The following is a 21,686-nucleotide window of genomic DNA, read 5'->3' as shown; positions in this document are numbered from 1 at the left end:
GCCTTCTGCCTGAAGCCTATATAAGGACTTGGAAGACAGAAGAAGCTTTTGCTTTGTCTACTTACTCTCACCTCACTAGCAAGTCCATTCCTTCACTGGCATTAGAGCTCACTTCCTCAGGATTCCAGCATCTACTGAAAACCAGCTGAGACTTCCAGCCTTGTAGACTGAGCAACTACTGGATTCTTGGACTTTCTACTCACAACCAGCCACCGTTGGGTTAGTCAGATGGACTATAGACTGTAAGTCATTCTACTAAAATCCCTTTCTATATATATTTTTTTATTGGTTATTTTATTTATTTACATTTCAAAACCCCCATCCCATCCCCTCTCCCCCTGCTTCTGTCCCCTCCTCCTCTAACTGATGTCAGATAAGGCCATCCTCTGCTACATATGTGGCTGGAGCCATGGGTCCCTCCATGTGTACTCTTTGGTTGGTGGTTTAGTCCCTGGGAGTTCTGGGGGTGGGTCCAGTTAGTTGATATTGTTGTTCTTCCTATGGGGTTGCAATCCCCTTCAGTTCCTTCAGTCTTTTCTCTAACTCCTCTTTTGGGGTCCCTGTGCTCAGTCTGATGGTTGGCCTTGAGTATCTTCATTTGTTTTGGTCAGAGGATAGCTATACCAGGATTTTGTCAGCAAGGAAATGCAGGGACAAAGAGTGGAACAGAGACTGAAGGAAAGGCCATCCAGAGACTGCCCCACCTGGGCATCCATCCCACATGTAGACACCAAACCCAGACACTATTGCTGATGCCTAGAGATTAATTCTATATGTTCTGTTACTCTAGAGAACCCTGGCTAATACAGTTACCCACAGAATATTTTTGCTATATTGTACTAGTGGGAATCTCTTGCCTGCCAAGTCATACTATACTCAATGACTTTTCTCTCCAGAAGACTGCATAGCATCTTCCAGCACTATGAATGTTAACCTTCAGGCAGGAATCTTTTACCTTGATTTCTCTGTGTCCTACATCCAAACTGTGTCCACCTATGTTTTTGATACAGGATGTTTTACATGTAGTCTGGCTGGCCAGGGAGCCTCCAAAAACTGCCTGTCTCTGTCCCCTAATGTTGGGGGCACAGGCATACACCACCATGCACAGTAGTTCTACATGTGTACTGAGGATCTAAACTCAGGTCCTTATGCTTGAGTATCAAGCAAAGCACTTGAATTACTGAGCTACCTTCCTAACTCTTCTTTTGTACTTTTCTCTCAAAGTATTTCTGCATTATGTTATCTAGTAAGTGTCCCTTTATGTAAATATGCTAGTTTAAATTGACCAACTTAGTCTTTCATACTACTGTATGTATGTATGTATGTATGTATGTATGTATGTTTTACGCCTTTAATCCCAGCATTTTGGAGGTAGAGGCAGGCGGATTTCTGAGTTCGAGGCCAGCCTGGTCTACAGAGTGAGTTCCAGGACAGCCAAGGCTAACTGAGAAACCCTGTCTCGAAAAACCAAAAAAAATAAAAAAATAAAAAAAAATAGCATTATTATTTTAGCATACATTATTACAAAAGAACTACATTCAATAAGTATGGGCTTTTAGGTTGACAAATATTGATAAATTGTTTTCCAAATTAGTCATGGCAGTCCACATTGTAACGTGTCATTTATTTTATTTTTATTTATGTGTATGTTGTCTGTGTCTCTGTATGGGTGCTCTTGGATGTCCTAAGTGGGCACTGGCTCTGCCATTGTGAGGCACCTGATACGGTTGCTGGGAACCAAACTTTGAGTTCTCCCAAAGATCAGGAAGTGCTCTCAACTGCTAAGCTATCTCTTCAGCTCTATGTGTCATATTTTACCATGACAAATTACAGGCTAAGATAATGGAAAATTTTCCTCAGAAATCTCAAATTGTGATAATATAGGTCAAAAGGGAGATGATCCATTTTGTCCTTGCATAAAAAAAATTAAGGATGATGCTCTCATAACAAAATGGGCTAGTAGGAAATCATTAACACATTAATTTAACCAGATTCAAAATGTGACATGAGACTCTTCTGATTGGAGATCCAAAACCATTGGGTGAACCATCTATTCTTCAGAATTGGGTTATAAGGGTTGTCAATGAGCACCTTTATCCACTGAGCCATCCCCACTGGCCTTGTGTTTAAGACACCTCACAAGGGGCAAGGGATGTTAGAGAAATGGCTCAGAAGCGTTTGGTGCACAAGCAAACAAGATAGGCCAGATAATTTCCTTATGGACAGCTCTTAACACAGAAAACCACTGATAATTAGAGCAAACCTTTAGCTATTGTGGTTGGTTTAGGGGAAGGGGAATGGGTTCTGGTTTTCATCATGTTTTGGGGAAAACTGTTTCTAATAATTTTAGCAAGAAGTTTTGAGCCAGCCAGAGCTACATAGACCCTGTTTAAAAAAAATGAAAGTAAGAATTTTTTGTCAAACTTACAGAGATCCACTTGCCTCTGCCTCCTGCGGGATAGGATTAAAGGCATGTGCTATCAATACCCTGCTCCCAAAAGAACTTGTAATCTGTAAATTTTAAACAATCTATGTGTATTGTGGGTACTCTGCAAGTACAAGTGAGGAAGAATCACTGGCTATCTCTGTCGACCCTATATTTTCAGTCTTGGACTATGTCTTTCCTCTTACCATGACAACAATTCTTTGAGTTTGAGGAAACCTTGCAAGGTGAGAGACATCTAACCTAGCACACTCCTTTCACTTCAGGATTTTCTTATCTGCTTATGCTTAAAAACATACTCTACCAATATCTAGAAAAAGCAGTAAGAAGGTAGTGAGAAACCTTTTCCTCCTTCATTTTATTTATTCAATTAGGATGCTTTCAGCCGTGAAATACCAGCACATACAATAAGAGGTTTAGTTGTCCAATCTGAAAAGACTAGAAGTCCAGTCTTAGTCTAAACAGTGTTATCAGCCACCCAGGCTCTTTGCATTTTTAAATGTTGCCTTTTCAAACAATTGCTTTTGTCTATTGCCTGAATGATACAATGTTGTTGAGGCCCACACTGCCTGGCTTGGGGGCCACTGTGTCTCACCAGCAGCTTGGATCCACCGGGTCAGGGTCTAGCAAGAGAGAGAATGGGGATGAATGGGAAGAGACGCAAAGAATGGAGACAAGCCAGAGTGTGTGTGACCAAGTCTTGTTTTCTAAAAGGAAAATCCTGGGTATATATACACTTCACTTGCCTTGCAGTCGTGGATAAGCAGGGGAACACAGCTGAAGGCACTTTACCATGTGTCCCTTGTAGCTGGGGGCACTAAACAACAAAACAAGCTATGTGGGATAAACAAGATGTTTATTAGAGTGTGCTCAGCTGTTGTAGGCTGTTGAAAAACAAGTTTCTTGTCAGGGTATATGGCTTGAGATGGCTGCAAGGATGAAAGCCACTTTCTGCTAGGAATCGGCTCCCAACACAATATGCCTCCCAGGAAAAGGATCTAGGCATGGCTCAATTGATAGTGTTTGCTTTGTACAACTCCCCGGACACCTCTCCCTCTTTCTCTCTCCCCCCCCTCCCGCCCTCCCACTCCTTTTCTCTCTTTCTTTCTCTCTTTCTCTCTCTCTCTCTCTCTCTCTCTCTCTCTCTCTCTCTCTCTCTCTCTCTCTCTCTCTCTCTCTCCTCCCTTCCCTCTCCCTCCCTCCCTCCCGTGTGTGTATGCTTGTGCACATCCATTCATGTGTGTTTCCCCACCTACCTCTCTCTCTCTCTCTCTCTCTCTCTCTCTCTCTCTCTCTCTCTCTCTCTCTCTCCTCCCTTCCCTCTCCCTTCCTCCCTCCTGTGTGTGTATGCTTGTGCACATCCATTCATGTGTGTGAGCACAGACACACATGTGACACAGTGTTAAGTGCAGAGGTTGGTATGATGGCTGTATGATGGCTCTCAGCTTCCACCTTGTTAGAGACAGTTGCTAGCTACTAACTAGTCAAAGGTTCCAGGGACTGTCCTGTATCTTTCTTTCATCTGTAAGAGTACTGGGATTACTGGTGAATTGTGCTGCATACTCCCAGCTATACACGTGTGCTGGAGATGCAAACTCAGGTTTTCGCGCTTGCACTGCAAAAAGCACTTTACCTGCTGAGCCCCTCTCCCCAGCCCTGCCTGCTGGACTAGGTCTCGGTCTGTCTGTCTGTCTGTCTGTCTGTCTGTCTCTCTCTCTCTCTCTCTCTCTCTCTCTCTCTTCCAAGTGTTCAGACCATTTATTAGTTCATACTGCTGAGTATAGAACATGGTTCAGCAAGAAGGTTTAGAATACTTGTATTCACAGTGGTGAAGGGGGCCCAGACTCAGAGACTCTCTTCCAAGAAGGGATGAGAACTAGTATAAACATAGAAGTGGATAAGTCAGAAAGAGAAAAGTAAAATCCCCAAAAGTCAAATATCAAAACCAAAACAAATGGTGAAGGATAAAAGCCAGGTCTGTTGACATACACCTGTCATCCCATTTATGAAGAAATCTGTAGTCAAAGACTGCAGATTCATCCAGACTGGATGGCACAGCAAGAACCTGAGGAAACAAATGCTGAAGCAGCAGTGCTGACTCGTTAGAAGTGCTTGCTGTGACAGCATGAGGACCTGAGTTCAATCCCAAGTGTCCATGTAAAAAGCCAAATGTGGTGACATATGCCTGTAATCTCTGCTGGGAAGTGAGGGTCAGGAAGACTCTGGGTCTCATGGCCAACCAGTCTAGCCAGCACAGGTACACAGAAAAAAGAAAAAATGTTGATGCTGGAAACAAATAGAACCCCCCCCCCCCCCAGATAATCATTAGTATAGTTTTAAGAAGAAGTTATTTATAAATTCATTAATTTAGCATTTTGAGACAGGGTCTCACTCTGAAGTCCAAGATAGCCTTGAATTTTAGATGACCCTCCTGCTTCAGCTTCTTACAAGCTAAGATCAAGATCACAGATGTGAGTTACTATGACCATCAAAGCTGGTTCTTTGTCAAAACTCATTTTTGTGTGAAAATATTTTAAACAAAAATTTCAGAACAAGTATAAATGCATGATGTCAACTCTCCAACTGAAGTTCAAATTTCCATGCATTGTTAGAATGACATTATTAACTTTGCCTGGGAGACATCTAACTTCATCTGGCTTCAAACATGCCAGTTCACTAAGAGAAACAATGTTACCTTTTCTGTTAAGGCCTATAAATTACACTGATAATATACTGGCAAGTTAAGGCTGGCAAGACAGCTCAGCAGGCAAGGGTGCTCAGTTACACCCCCCCCCAACCCCCTCCCACAACAACACACACACCCTTTTGGTTTTTTAAGACAGGGTTTTTTTCTGAGTACTTCTGGCTGTCCTGGAATTCACTTGTAACCTAGGTTGGCCTCAAACTCACAGATCTGCCTGCCTCTGCCTACCAAGTGCTGGGATTAAAGGCATGCACCACCACTGCCTGGCTGGCTCCCCTCCTTTTAACCCTTCCCATTGCATTATTTTACTTTGACCCTTTATACCACTGTGTTCTTGCACCCTTTCTTTGAAATCAGATAAACTGAGGAATGAAACAGAACTGAAGATCTACACATAAGCCCATACTATGATAGCCACCCAATTGTTAACCAAAAAAGCTAAAAGTACATACTGGGGAAAAGACAGTATCTTCAACAAATAGTGCTGGTCAAACTGGTTCATTACATGTAGAAGAATGAAATTTGATCTTTATATTTCACCCTACAAAAAATTCAACTCCAAATGGACCAAGGATTTCAACATGAGACACAATATCATGAATCAGATAGAGACATAGGAAAGGACTTTCTGAACAGGTCCCCAAAGCACAAACAGTAAAATATAATACATGTTGGTTAAACAATTTTTAAAAATTAAATCATAAAATTGTTAAAATAAAATGTACCAGTAAATTCTTGGACTGGGGAAGACTTTCAAAACATATCATTAAATGTGAAAAAGACACAGGCAAAGCAGGCAAAGAATGGCATAGAGTAATAATAACGTTATATATTTTACACACACACACACATATATATACACATACATATATATGTATACATACACACACACACACACACATATATATACATTGTACTAAAATGAAGTTGAGGAAAAGGAGTAAACTTAATCCCTCCCATGAAAAATTGTGCAAAAGGGCCTGGGGACATTGTAAGTGGCTAAAACACTTCCAACACAAGCAGCAGGCATGTGATTGGATTTAGGATCCCCACTGAGTGGGCATGGCACCTGCTCTTAGGACCCTCTGAGAAGCTGGTTAGCTACTGGCAAGCTCTAAGTTCAACTTGCCTTGATTAATAATGTAGAGGAATATAACGACTGACTTGAGATCAGACCCAGGCCATCATATACATGTGCATATACATCTGCACATATATGAGCCCCCAATACTTAACTGAATGTCTATATATTACACAAATATGACTTAAAATGAAAATGAGAAAAGGATATGTTTAAACAAAATACAGACACATTTTAAAATGCTGATATTTTCTAATCAAAAATGCAAATTAAAGATGCCATTTTGCAAATCTGTCTAACACAAAAATTCAATTTAACAGTTTGTATACATAAAACTCTGGTCAGACTTCAAGATACCTATGGGCAGTGGTGGCACACGCCTTTAATCCCAGCACTTAAGAGGCAGAGGCAGGCGGATTTCTAGAATTTTTCCAAGTTTCTAAATTTCATACAATAATAGATATAAACAACTATTTCAAGTACATTCCTAATGCCTTTACTTATTGTACTGCCTAATTTTATGTCAACTTGACACAAGGTAAAGTCAACTAGGAGGAGGGAACCTCAATTAAGCAAACATCTCCATAAAAATGGGGGCTGTAGGCAGGCCTGTAGGGCATTTTAGTGATTAATGTGGGAGGAGCCAGCCCATTGTGGACAGTGCCATCCCTGGACTGGTAGTCCTGGGGTTTATAAGAAAGCAGACTGAGAAAACCAAGGGGAATAAGCCAGTAAGTAGCACCCTCCTGACCTCTGCATCAGCTCCTGCCTCCAGGTTCCAGCCCTGCTTGAGTTTCTGTCCTCATTCAGTGATGAACAATGATATGGAGGTACAAACAAAAGAAACCCTTTCCTCCTCAACTTTAGTTGGTCATAGTGTTTCATCTTAGAAATAGTAACTCACACATGTATAAAAGTACAAAATATGGCCGGGCAGTGGTAGTACACACCTTTAATCCCAGCACTTGGGAGGCAGAGGCAGGTGGATTTCTGAGTTTGAGGCCAGCCTGGTCTACAGAGTGAGTTCCAGGACAGCCAGGGCTACACAGAGAAACCCTGTCTCGAAAAAAACAAAACAAAACAAAACAAAAATGCACAATGGAGTATTACTCAGCTATTAAAAACAATGAATTCGAGAAATTCTTAGGCAAATGGATGGAACTAGAAAATATCATCCTGAGTGAGGTAACCCAATCACAAAAGAACACACATGGTATTTACTCACTGATAAGTGGATATTGGCCCAAAAGCTTGCAATACCCAAGATACAACTCACAGACCTCATGAAGCTCATAAAGAAGGAAGACCAAAGTGTGGGTGCCTTGGTCCTTCTTAGGAGTAACAAAATACTCAAGGGAGCAAATATGGAGACAAAGTGTGGGATAGAAACTGAAGGAGGGGCCATCTAGAATTTGTTCTACCTGGATATCCATCTCCTGTGCAGCCACCAAAGGTAGACGCTGATGTGGATGTCAGGAAGTGCTTGCTGACAGGAGCCTGATAATAGCTGTCTCCTTAGAGGTCTGCCAGAGCTTGACATATACAGATACAGATGCTCACAGCTAACCACTGATCTGATCAAGGGGTTTCCAATGGAGAAATTAGAAGACTGAAGGAGCTGGAAGTATTTGAGACCCCATGGGGAGAGCAACAATACCAACCAACCAGAGCTCCCAGGGTCTAAACCACCAGCCTGGGAGCACATAGGGAGGGACCCATGGCTCCATCTGTATATGTAGGGGAGGATGGCCTTGTTAGGCATAGGTGGGAGAGGAGATCCTTGGTCCTGTGAAGGCTGGATGCCCAGTGTGGGGGAATTTGAGGATGGGGAGGTGGGAGTGGGGGCTGGGTGAGGGCACATCCTCATAGAGGCAGGAGGAGGGGTGTGGGATAGGGGGTTCCTGGGTGGGTGGGGAATGGGGATCACATCTGAAATATTAATAAAATATCCAATAAAAAAGATAAAAGAAAAAAGAAATAACAGGAATTGTATAAACTATGTTATATTTAACACAGCCATATGATATTGCTATTGAAGTAACATTAGAATATTAATAACACAAGGAAATACTTAATACACAGCCAAGTTGAAAGCATAGCTTATTAGTTTATATATATATATCCTTCTTCAATAAATCACTATTTTCATTAACCTTTCCTATATAATCAACTGCATCTCTATTTTTAGTGTGAGGATATTTTTCTACAAGTCTCCCAGATTACATAATTGTATTTTGTTCCACTTGTACAGCTGCCAAACAAACTTCTGATTACTAACCTTTTTGCTAGGTATTTCCATAAAGGAGAAGTGCATGAAATTGCACAGTGCTCCCTGCATTGTAGGTGGCTGGTGACATATAAAACCTAAAAAGACATAAATAAGCCATTAAAGTTATGAAACAAAGTGGTTGAAACATAAGAAAGGAATGCCATGGATGAGGTCTAAATGTCAGGGACCTAGAAAAGAGAATAAATTGCTGGGAGTAGTGGTCCACACCTTTATTCCTAGAGCATGGTAGGCTAAGACAGGCAGGTCTCTGTGGGTTCCAGGCCACGTTATAAGGCCTTTATGAAAATACTGAGTCCAGGTAGGGGAGAGATGGAGCACAAGACTAGTACTAGGACCTTCGGTTGGATCCCTAGACCCACTGTACCCCAAATAAATTCAATACTGAATGATGAAAAGCAGTAAGCTAAGCTAATTCCTGATTTTTCTGCCTCTACTTTCCAAGCACTGAGATTACAGGCTGGTGCCACCACTAGCAAACTACTAAATGCTTTCTTGCAAGAATTCCTAAAAGCACAAATAAACCTGGCGAACAATTGTGCCAAACACTAATGATGGGCTGGAGAGATGATTATTGTGTTTTATAAAAAGATAGGGAGAGAGGGAGAAGGGATACCTTGGTGGAGGTATAGTCAGGTATGGGGGAAGGGATACCATGGTGGCTCTGTGGGCCCATGCTGAGGCATCCCTTCCCCCCTTCCCCCTGAGGGACCAGCCACTGGAGGGTATTGTACATTCAGGACAAGAGGAGGGGAGTTGAGAGGGTAGTACAGACAAAGAAAGGCAGAGGGAGGCGGGGAGGCAGGAGGGGAGGAGTAGAGACCAGCCATGAGCACGTGGAGAGAGGGGGGAAGGGAATGGGGAGAGATGGGGAAGGGAGAGAGGACAAAGGGAGAACAGGAAGGCAAATCAGCAGCCTCTTATAGTGACTTAGGCACACCTGGCTGTTGCCAGGTAACCGTGGAGCAGAGCCTAGACAAAATGCTAACAATGACTTTGTAGGTTAGAGCGGTTTCTATGGAAGCACAAGCATCTGACCTCAGACCCCGGCACCTACTTAAGTTGGATATGGCCATGCACAGCTTTAACTCAAGTGCTTGTTGAGGGTGCAGAAAGGGATCTCTGAGGATTGCTGGCTACCAGCTTAGCTCCAGATTGAGTAAGAAACCTTGTCTTCAGGGAATAAGGTGAAGAGTCATACAGAAGGGCATCCGATGTCTTCCTCTGGCCTCTACATGCACATGCAGCCTCCTTTTACATACATACTTTTGTAATACTATGATTTAAATATATTAGTATAATATTAACACCAGACAGACAGATACACACACACACCACTAATCAAATGTGGCAGTTCTCTTTCCTTAAAGTGAACATTTCCAAAATTATAAACAAAGGCAGCTCACTTAAAAGATTTCTTTCTGAGGCCTGTAACAACTGTCATATACAAATAATATAAATGGAAATTGAAGGTCACTTTTAGAATCTTACTCTATGTGAGACATTTCTACAGGAAAAAAGTATACTAAAAAGACAATTGCTTCTTGGCCTTTTGGCTAAGGTCAAGTGTAAAAACTATGATACAGAAGATGATAAATGTAAAATGCTGGTTTACATTTGTTCTTTTATTGCTAGACATCACAATTCTGACAATTATAAAATCAAATTAAAGCCTTAAAATGAATTACAGCTCAATCAAAAGTTATTGAAAAATAACAATCTGTGTGCCACTAGTATGTGGCTGCTCAATAAATACCGAGGACACAATGTTGACAAAAAGCCACATCACTATGAAGCGTATGTTTACAATTTGCTGTTAGCACAGACAATGACCTAGAAGTGTTTATCAAAAAGTCAAGTTTAACTGTGTGTCTCTTCAAACTGAGATGCTAAAAATAATATACATTTTTTTTACATTTATGGATGATTAAAATAAAAACCTTAAGAATGTAAACAATGCAGAATAGGAACACTGAGAATAAAGTTTCATTGTTGAACAAAGAGACAACACACAGATACTTCTTCAAATCACCAACATAATTCATTTTTCCAATATAATTTGTTTTTCTAATTGCTCTACAGAAATCAAAATGAACCTTTTCCATAAAGATGATAATACACCAGGGACATAAGACATTCCAAGCTTTACTATGTCAACATATATTTACAGTAAATATTCAACAATCCTTTTTACAGCTTAAATAGAAGCATGCTTTTTCTATCCATAAATAACACTAATCATCATCCATTCAAGCACATTAAGCACTTCTGATAGCTCATGCACTATGCAGGGAGGTAAGGAGCCCACAGTGAAGCTGAAGAGACAATATGTAACATCTCCTTTCTTTAGTAATGAGGCCATTTGCATATGAATCTGCTGGACTTCCAGGAGAGAAGCTCCCAAACCCGGACCCTAAAGATTAGCTGGCAGAGGTGTTCAGCAGCTAATATAAAATGAGGTTTTGTATTGTTGTTGCCTTCACTCAGAAAATGAAGTTAATGAATAGACTTTCCTCTTATTAAAATATTTTCATGGTCTATGGACATAGTTTAGTAGAATACTTGCTAGCATGTGTGAGGTCCTGGGTTCTGTAACTACCACACCAAACATTGCTTTCCTCAGTATTGAAAAAATGATTCACACACATACATTTTCATTAGTAGACTGCTTAGTGCATACGATGAAGTTAATTTTGTTGAGTATTTCATGGCATTCTCTAAGCTTTACCTGAAAAGGTCTGTGCATTTTTAGTATGCAGGTACATTTTGGTCCTGAGTGATCTTAGAAGACAACAATGTGATATTTTCTGTGATAAAAGTTAGTAATTTGTATGACTTTAGTACTATTAGTAACTAGTGGCCCATCACTAATAAAATCTCAAAATGATATTCAGTGTATGATTCCTATTAAAGAATGAAGGCAAATTTGTAATAAAGTCTAAAAAATTTCTAAAAATTGATTTAAAAGTTTTAGGCGCTTAAGAGAACTAATGTTCTGAAAAAGGTAACCTTATGAAGTACCTTAGTTCAGGAGGGAGGTATATATCTGCCTATTAATGAATGAATCATTGCCTTTTGTTACCTCTAATGTGTGTGTTTCGTGAAATATGTATTTTTCATGACAGAAACAGTATGTGCATATATATTCTTAAGACTAACAGCGTCACATCAGCCAGATGACTTTCTGAATTTCCCAGGATTGAACTGCTACCCTGCAAGACCAATTGTGGTTCTTTAGAGCTCAAATGTCTGTTTGTAGATTCTGGGAAATCTTAGTTTGTGCAGCTATTATCACTAGACTAGCAAGTCTTTTGTGTATTCACAGAGGTAGCTTAGGGGGAGATGGAAAGCAAAGCTTAGGTGTTTAACCCCGCCAACAGAGAGAAACATACTAGGTGCTGGTGAGGACAGTATGGCTCAGGGTTGAATGTTCTTGCAGCACAAGAAGGTCTACCCTGGAAGAGTTCTAAGCTGCTAAGCTCTAGGAAGTGGTAAGCAGATTTGCTGAAGTTCTGTGATCTGTTAGAGGACTCAGCTTAGTTCTCAAGTTCACCTCTAACTGCCTGAGCTCACATGCTGCTGTAAGAGATCCTTCCTGCAGCATATTTATATATAACAAGGCCAGGATGTTGTAAAGAGTGTGGACCTATACCTGAAAAGGGCAATACTTGTGTGACAAACTGTCTTATCATATCACAGGCCTTATCTACTTTCAACATTGTTCATTTACTTGGTATCACTTGAACAGAGTTTTTGCTTTCATGGTAGCAGATACTTTCATAGAATTACAATCAGAGTATAGAATAATACACCATTAAACTTTAAAATACTTTTCAAACAAGATAAAGACAAGAGTTACAAAACCAAGAGCACTTGCTCTATCTCCCATTTAACCAAGGTCTAGCCTCCCTCAAATCATTAATAATGATTGTGTGTGCGTGTGTGTGTGTGTGTGTGTGTGTGTGCGTGTGCGTGTGCGTGTGCGTGTGCGCACATGTATGCACACCATGACAGGGTCTTGCTATATGGCCAGTGCTGGTCTGGAACCTACTATGTAGCTAAAGATGATGGCCTTGAATTCATGATCCTTATGCCCTAGCCTTCCAAACACATATAGGCAAGTGTTGGGATTATAGGTATGTACCACCACATCATCTTAATGGCACTTTGCAGTAAATTTTACCTGGGACAGGCAAGCTTAGCGTGAGTAGCATAAGTAAGGCCTGGTTTCAAACACTAGTAGAACACATACAGATGCGCACATACACACACACACACACACACACACACACGCACACACACGTTTTCCTACCAGATTCTGCTTTTCCTTTTACTATTCCAAAATGCTATATAGTCACACAAAATGGTATTACATGAATGAATTTTCACTTGTTTAAAAATTATTCAAGAAACATTCAGAGTTTGCACTCTCAATCTTTAAAAGTAGAATATAGTCAAGAATTATGCTTCTCATTTCTTCCACTCTTCTACTACCGATTTTTTGGATTCTCTAGATATTAGGAGCTCAAAGAGGTTGGCCACGATGTTTTAAGGAAACACTTTATATATCATACCTATTAAGAATTTCAATGGCAACAGATATTACCATGTAGCTGTACTTAATTCTGTTGGATGAGAGCAAATATTACCGTGCTGTAACCATCCAGAGTCCCAGTGTCACATTGGCAGCCAAAAGTACACTGCCACCAAGCAAGATGAAAAATCCTATCAGATCTTTGACATCGTTGTCTCCAATCACTGAAGTAAGGGTAGCATCCAGGAAAGAGTTCAAAATCCACTGACCATCCAAGGCAAAGCAGGGTACTGCATTAACAATAGCCAGAGCTCCAGAAAGAGAAATCAGGTATCTGGGTAACGATTGGTTAAGGAGCTAGCTATAAGATAAAAGTCGAAATCATCTTTTGAGAAGTCAGGAGACATCAGACTAGGAGGTGAGATTACTGTAAGTTTCTCTACTTTAAGTCTCTAATATTCTTTCTTACACCTCCCACTCCCAATTTAAAAAAAAAAAACAAAAATCAAACAACAACAAAAACCCAAAGCAAACAAGAAACACTTAAAGCAGGGCAGTGGTGGCCTTTAATCCCAGCACTCAGGAGGTAAAGGCAGTTAGAGGCCAGCCTGGTCTGCAGATCAAGTTCCAGAACAGTCAGGGCTACACAGAAAAACTCTACCTCCAAAAACAAGACAAAACACAAAACCAAGAAAAAAAATACCACCACCACCACCAACAACAACCAACTCCCCCAAAACACCCCACTATCACCACCACCACCAAAAAACCCAAAACAACAAAAAAAGATATAAAAAAGCAAACAAAACCCAAAACATTCTTTCTTATACCTCTATTATTTAAAACTTTCAATAGAAAAGCAAACTACAAAAAGACAGACTAACAAATCTACAATGGATTCCTAAGAGGATTATGCTTTTGTAATCCTTTAATGATACAACAAAGAGAAAGGAATGCAGAAGGACTAAGAAATAAAGGAAAAAAGTGCCCCCAATCTTAGGGTTTCCTGCACACTGGGCAGTGTTCTACCATTGAATTATAATGTCAGCCCCTAAATTAGCGTTGTGTTAAATTCTGAGACTGGGTCTTGCTGCACAGGGTCTTGCTGCACAGGCTGGTGATAATCTTGTTTTCAGCCTCCCAAGTGATAGGATCATAAGCATGCACCAACACACCAGTCCCAAATTTACTTCAAATATATTTATTTTTTATTCTATTTGTATATGTGTGCCTGTGTAAATGTGTACCAAATGCATGCAAGAAGTTCATGGAGGTCAGAACAGATGTTTGGATCCCCTGGAATGAGAGCTACAGATGGTTGTAAGCCACTATGTGGATTCTGGAAATGGAACCTGGTACACCGGGAGAGCAGTTGGTGCTCTTAATTGCTGAGCCATCTCTTCAGCCCCCCAAAATTACTTTTTTTTTTTTTTTTTTTTTTTTTTTTTGGTTTTTCGAGACAGGGTTTCTCTGTGTAGCCCTGGCTGTCCTGGAACTCACTCTGTAGACCAGGCTGGCCTTGAACTCAGAAATCCACCTGCCTCTGCCTCCCAAGTGCTGGGATTAATATTTTTTATTTTAATAATGGAAATTGATTTGCTCTTTTTTAGGCAGTCTTCCCTCAAGACAGTGGAATGGGTTTCTGTATTAAGGCTTATCCCTCAGTTACCCAAAATTTATTAATAAGCTTAAGTTGGGCAGAATCCATCATCTCACAACTTAACTGAAGGTTCAACAACTACTAACTTCTTATAAATTCAATTCTCAAGTTGTATAAGGGTTCTTTCCTTTCTGCATCCTTTTGAAAAAGGCTTTGTTTATATATGTCCATTATATTTCCTGTAAAACTATATGCTTTTGTGGGGCTACAGAGATGGCTCAGCAGAGCACTGGTTGCTCTTGCAGAGGACCTGGGTTCCATTAAAGTACCCACATGACAGGTCACAATCATATGCAACTCATTTCTGTCACCCTCTTCTGGCCTCTGTGGGCACTGCATGCACATGGTGCACAGACATACCTGAGGTACATTGGCTGAAGACTGTCCCCTGAATTCTGAGCTAGCAGAGCAGTGGAGACAGTTTTGGTGGCAAGGAAGCTTCTGTGAAGAGCCTGTCCTCTCTGTGTGCTTCAGGTGCTTCCAAGCAGCCAGGCTACTGTGATGCCAGCTACTCTTCCGACAAGATCCTCCTTTCTGTATCCTAACCTTTGTCTGTAGCTGATGGAGTTTTCTTCACTGACTTTCCCCTCATATGTAAAACCTGACCTCTTTCATCTTTAAGGTCTCTTTTTCAGTTGTAAGCAATTAAATGATAAGGCTTTGTAATGCTCTATTTGGGGTAAACCGGATAATGCTACAAACAACATACTTTTAAAGCATTTTTCAAACCAGAAAGGATACTTGACAAATGTCTCCACAATCACTGGTAGATCTATGCTTAGAAAGTTGAAACGTGGGATAAAACTTGTAATGCTCACTAAAAATGAAAAAAACAAAAAATAATAAATATTATTCATAGCACAATAAGTAACAACATTATAAATTTACCATACAGTCAAAAATTATACTACTCTATTAAAATGCCTGAGCAAACCTTCCCTACACCATGTGTAAGCATGCTATATACCACATGGATGTATGTGTGTGTATATGTATGTATGTATGTACATATGTATGTGTGTGTATATATATGTACGTATGTATGTACATATGTATGTGTGTGTGTATATATATGTATGTATGTACATATGTGTGTGTGTGTATATGTATGTATGTATGTACATATGTATGTGTGTGTATATATATGTATGTATGTACATATGTATGTGTGTATGTATGTATGTATGTATGAATGAAATCAGAACCAGACCTTTAATTCCATTAATTCCATTACTTGGGAAGCAGAGGCAGAAGAATCTTTGAGAGTCTAGCCTGATCTATATAGCAAGTTCTAGGCCAGCCAGGGCTATACAGTATGAAGTCTCAAAACAAAAACAACAACAACAAAAAAAACCAAAAAAAGAGGTAGTGAGGGAAGAAAAGAAAGCAGTATTATCAAACATACACTAAAAATATTATAACGAAAAAACTCAGGTCCTAATGTACAGTTAGGTTTTGAGGTTATAGCTAAAATAAAGCACACTACATACCCAAGTGTGACTTGAAAATTTAGTTATTTCAAAAGTATTCTTAGCCTTTAAAAGAGATGTATTCTAAAAATTGCATTTGCTCCAATTATTATGCTATTTAAGACTGCTTCTTTAGTGCTAAGATAAAGATTAATATGAGTTAAACTCCCTGTACTCTGTAGTCTCCACAACCCTGTTTTGGTCCAAAGCATATAAAATGAATCTAGGTAAAACTCACAGTCCACATTACTAAATTAAACCCAATCAGAACCATCTCTTCATTTATTGAGATTTTACTCAATAGCTGCATTCTGGAGTCACACTTAACATCAAATCAATAAACAAGGAAAATGATGCAGGTGTCTCTTACTATATAACTATAAAGCAAGCCAGGCATTGTGGCACACACCTTTAATACCAGTACCTGGGGGGCAGAGGGGCAGAGGGGCAGAGGGGCAGAGGGGCAGAGGGGCAGAGGGGCAGATGCAGAACTCTTGAGTTGGAGGCCAGCCTGGTCTACAAAGTGAGTTCCAGGATAGCCAGGGCTACAGAGTGAGGCCCTGTCTTAAAAAAAACAACCCAAAGACTATAAGTAGTGTTTTGTGTGGTAGTGTGTGTGTGTAGTCTTGACACTCAGGAGGCAGCCACAGGCATAGTTCTATGAGTTTGAGGTGAGTCTGGCTATGTAGCATGCTCCAGGCCAGCCAGGGCAACATTGTGAGTCTCTGTCTAAAAACAAAAGCAAAATAAACACAAAGTAATGCTTTTTAAAGAAGAACATAAAATATAAACATTCATCTATTGATAAATGAAAAAATAAACTATGGTCAGCCATGATAGAAACAGAAAGCATATCAGTGGTACCATGGGCGAGGGATGTTGGGCAGACATAGGGAGTGATACTTGCACACCTCTGGATATACTGAAAAGTACCAAATTATATACTTTAAGTAAGTATATGTTACTTTTGAAAAATAGTAAGCTATTTTTCAAAAGTAACATATGGAATCCTATACAATAAAAAGAGTTGGACTATATAATATTCAGTAATGTGGAGAAGTTATATATTTAGTACAATCAACATGTCACTATGAAATGATTGTGATAAAATTATTCATGTTGGGCTGGGGATAAAGCTCAGGTGGTAGAGTGGTTACCTAGGATGCATGAAGCCCTAGGTTTTATTCCCAGGACCAGCATATAAAACAGGGAGTAGTGGTGTAGCCCCTATAACCCCAGCACCCAGGAAGATCAGCAAGTCAAGACTGTCTGCAGTAGTACAGAGAGTTTGAGGCCAGTCTTGGCTGCATGAGACCCTGTCTCAAAAGACAAAACATTCATGGGCCATGCAATATATATATTCTGGTAATAACAAGAGCATGCGGCTCTTGCCACTGTTTTGGAGAAGTTGGATACATTTTGTGATCTCTTGGAAAACATCTGAGAGATTATCTATCTGACTTGGGCAAAAATTATTGGGAAGAGAAAAACGAGTGTCATTCTCCACAGGCTGGTTATTTTTCTTTTACTTTAATTCCACTTAATGCTTAAAACAAGTTAATAAAATTTTGATAACTGGCCGAATTTATACTAAATGGATCAAAGCAACTGAGAACATATGTGATTCTAATGACTTGAAGAGCTACCAAATAGTACCTACCTGTGTAGTGAAGATGCAGTGGGTGCCCGACATAAAGCATATCAATTTGTGGGGGATGTTTCACTTTTATTAATCGAGTGTGAGTTTCCAAGGATGGTACTATACAGAAGCTTGAACCTGAGTTGCTTTTGCAATCTTTATTGCTTCGACAAACTTGAGTAGCTTCAACTGCTTTCCGGGCAGGCAGACATGTATGCTAAAAATACAATATTAGTCAATGTTAAAAAGTATTTGCTTGCATTTCTTCATGCTTTTCTTGTCACCCAGCAGATTAGGAATGATCTTGATATTAAAACATGCTATTTATTAATGTGCACCTACTATAAATTAAATTTCAATATTCCATGTTTTGCTATATAGGATATCATACCACTATGCATTTTCAGATGTGGCATCTGAAACATGGAGGTGTTAATTAAATGACACAAAGTAGATAAAGCTATGTTTTAGCTTTTTATATTTATTTTAATAATCATATCAGGCAAGTAAGATTGACTTTGGGACAACTTACCAAACGCTTATTAAAATTATTTCTGTAGGAAAAGCACACATCTGTGAGGCTGTGATTGTTACAGCATTCGGTAGAACCATCTAGTCGTTTGTATGCTAAAGAGAAACACAGTACTTAGCATGGGTTACATAGAAGTACACTTGCAATAAAAATTCTGCTTTTAAAAGACAAAAACAGTAAGTAGAATATATCTGAAAGCAACAGATAATGCAGGATCTACTTAGACAGCTACAGGCTATAGTCTGATTTTATAATACTAAAAGGGTACCCAATTTGAAACAAAAAGTTGCACTCAGGTGCTTGGTGTTAGGATAGCTTTGTTGTGGTATTTCTGTAGTACATGTGGAACTGTGGGTTTGACTGTTGGCATCCTATAAAACAGGCAAGGTGGCACATACATATATTTAGAGGCTTGATTTGATTCAGGATTTCACCCAGCACATAGGAGGTAAAGGCAGAAGGACCAGAAGTTTAAGCTCATCTTTAACTATGGATTGAGTTCAAGACAAATTTGGCCTATGTGAGATCCTGTCCAAAAAAAAAAAAGGAAAAAGAAAAACAAGAAGAAGAACATAACCTGCTGAGAGGAGGGGATGGGGGATGGGAGATGGGGGAAGAATTGTGGGAGGAGGTGACTGGGAGAGAGGCAGTGAGAGGGATATAAAGTGAGTAAGTAAAATTAAAAAAAAAAAAACATCCAACAAAAACAAAAGAAAAAAAACAGCTGCACTTAGTTCAGGTTAGTAGTTGTCTTTATAAACTGACCTACCCATAAAGCTAATGCTAGACTGAGTTTTTAGATTCTGTGATAGTAACTCTAGCCTCTTCCTGAGGTACAGTAAAGAAGGGCCTATGGACTTCTGAAAAGTGATTTGTGGGAGTAAGGACCTCTGGCAAATGTTTCAACCTTAAAGAATCATATTGTTCAATAATAGTAATAATAATAATAATAGTAGTAGCAGTAGCAGCAGCAGCAGCAGCAGCAGCAGCAGCAGCCGCCGCAGACCGCTGCCGCCGCTGCCAGGCAGTGGTGGCACACGCCTTTAATCCTAGCACTTGGGAGGCAGAGGCAGGAGGATCTCTGAGTTCAAGGCCAGCCTGGTCTACAGAGTGAGTTCCAGGACAGCCAGGGCTACACAGAGAAACCCTGTCTCAAAAAACCAAAAAATAATAAAAACAAGAGAACACCAGACATCTGACATCTCTCGATAATACAAAACAAAGTACCAAGCATTACCTGTGAAATATTTTGAAGGAAGGAAGGAAGGAAAGGAGATGAAAAGAAAGAGAGGGGGTGGGAGGGGGAGACAGAGAGAGATGAAGGAAGAAGAGAGGGGGACAAAAGGAGAAGCTAAGAAAGATGTGAGAGAAAGACTACTGAATCAAACCAAGCTTGAAAATGACAGACTATGTAAAATTTGAGAAAACAAGTGACTCCATAAACACATGACATTTAAAAAACAACAGGGACTGTGGTGAGCTGTAGAGATTTAAAAAGCATAACAATACAATAAAACTCACAAAAATCCTAAAGTATAAAAACTTAGGGTAGGGGCTGTTGAAACAGCTTAGACAGTAAAGATGCTTGTCTCCCAGCTATGAGAGCCTGATGATCTGAGTTCCATTCCCAGAATCCACACAAATTGGAAGAAGCAACACAGCTTCACAATGTTGTCCTCTGTCTTCCAAGAGCGTGCAATACCCCTACCCCAACACATACATACACGTACACAATAAAGAAATATAAAAATGTCTTATAATAAAAGACTGATGGATATACAGAAGACTAAATCTGAAAAGAATTTGGGAGGCAACCTTTTCAGAGTTAAATAAATGTAGCAGGTTCTCAGAAGAAACTTGCTTCAGCCATTTCACCTGCTGTACAAGAAAACAAACCCAATTCTCAGGTCTTTTTGGAAGTCAAGGTAACCTCCCTAGATTACTGCTATATAAAATACACACTAAAGAACGCTACACCAGATATATTTGAACATGTTATAGCATCCTCATATAACTACTAGAACTGCCTCTGTTAAGGTATATTTTAGCAAGAAAAGGGAAGAGATTCTTCTAAATGTGCAGAGGGTCTTTTGTTTCCCAATATCCTTGGATTTGTTTTCATCTTTCCTTATTGCATGTCTGTGTATTATTATAGAATGCTTGTGCACTGATCCCATTTCCTTGGATGTTAGCTATTAGTTTGTTATCTGTTCACACAGTAGCATATACAAGTTTCATCAGTGTTCATCCAGCACCAAAGGGAAAAATGCTTTAGCAAAAAAATCGCTTCTTGTTATGTTTAAAATATTACGCATAGCTGCATAGCTGAGATTGTCTCCCCCAGGGAAAAGTACATCAACTGGTTGTCCAGTGCTGAATGGTCAGCCCTGAAAATGTACATACAAGTAACAGTATATGACTGAACAATTATATATAAAATATATATTTATAAACATATACATATATGCACACAATATTAGTGAAAAAAATAAGCCATGATGTTGAATGAAAATGGAGAGGGGTATATGGGAGGGTTTGGAGGGAGGAAAGAGAGAAATGTTGTAAGTATACTATAACCTCAAAACTTTTTTTTTTTTTTTTTTTGGTTTTTCGAGACAGGGTTTCTCTGTAGTCCTGGCTGTCCTGGAACTCACTCTGTAGACCAGGCTGGCCTCGAACTCAGAAATCCACCTGCCTCTGCCTCCCAAGTGCTGGGATTATAGGCGTGCGCCACCACCGCCTATAATTTTTAAAATGTGTTTTAAAATTAGAGTTAAATTTAGATAAAACTATGTGTCTATATATGTATAAAGATCATACTATACTGGAGTACTCACTCAAGTGTAATTCATCAATTAGAGTTGATGGTTGTTTTGATTTTTAGTTTTGTTTTTGGTTGAAGTGTGGATTGAACCTTGCACCTCATGCACAGGGAGGCAAACACCCTACTACTGAGTTACACACACAGAGTCCATACCACTGAGCTTAGATGTTGATTTTTCATATTTTAAAAATTTTTATTTTTCAGTTGTACTAGAAATGGAACTCAGGTCATTGTACACATTATATAAATCTTATACCACTGAGTTATATATCCAGCCTGAACAAAACTGTTTTGAAAGCAGAAAGAATATTAGAATTATATATTTTATATATATTATATAATTAGAATCCTAATTATATATTAGAATTATAATATTATAATTTTATAATATTATAAAAGAAATTAGAAGTTCAACAATATATAATAAAGGAAACAAATATCCAGCACACCAAGAAGAATATCTATTAATTTGTACCTACTTACTTTAGTTACTTGCTTTAAAAAACTGGAACA

At 39.4% G+C, this 21,686-nt stretch overlaps 1 protein-coding gene across 5 annotated transcripts in view; it reads right to left on the bottom strand.

The window, feature by feature from the left end:
- Mbtps2 (membrane bound transcription factor peptidase, site 2) overlaps positions 1-21,686 on the bottom strand; it is a 67,149-nt gene that overhangs the window by 6,101 nt on the left and 39,362 nt on the right. For 2 of the 5 annotated variants that reach the window (XM_076918784.1, XM_076918787.1), the window contains 5 exons: positions 18,350-18,444; positions 17,839-18,034; positions 15,451-15,526; positions 13,165-13,383; positions 8,216-8,592 (listed from right to left, as the gene is read on the bottom strand). In XM_076918784.1, coding sequence (XP_076774899.1) covers positions 8,514-8,592; positions 13,165-13,383; positions 15,451-15,526; positions 17,839-18,034; positions 18,350-18,444 — 665 coding nt within the window. In that variant the 3' untranslated portion in view covers positions 8,216-8,513. Of the gene's footprint in view, positions 1-2,837; positions 3,067-8,215; positions 8,593-10,119; positions 13,384-15,450; positions 15,527-17,838; positions 18,035-18,349; positions 18,445-21,686 lie in introns of those variants that run through there. The other 3 variants (XM_076918786.1, XM_076918785.1, XM_034485440.2) reach the window with 3 other exon arrangements.

The sequence above is a fragment of the Arvicanthis niloticus genome, chromosome X, assembly GCF_011762505.2.
Source record: "Arvicanthis niloticus isolate mArvNil1 chromosome X, mArvNil1.pat.X, whole genome shotgun sequence".
Taxonomy (NCBI): domain Eukaryota; kingdom Metazoa; phylum Chordata; class Mammalia; order Rodentia; family Muridae; genus Arvicanthis; species Arvicanthis niloticus.
This window is presented reverse-complemented; position numbering and strand designations above follow the sequence as displayed.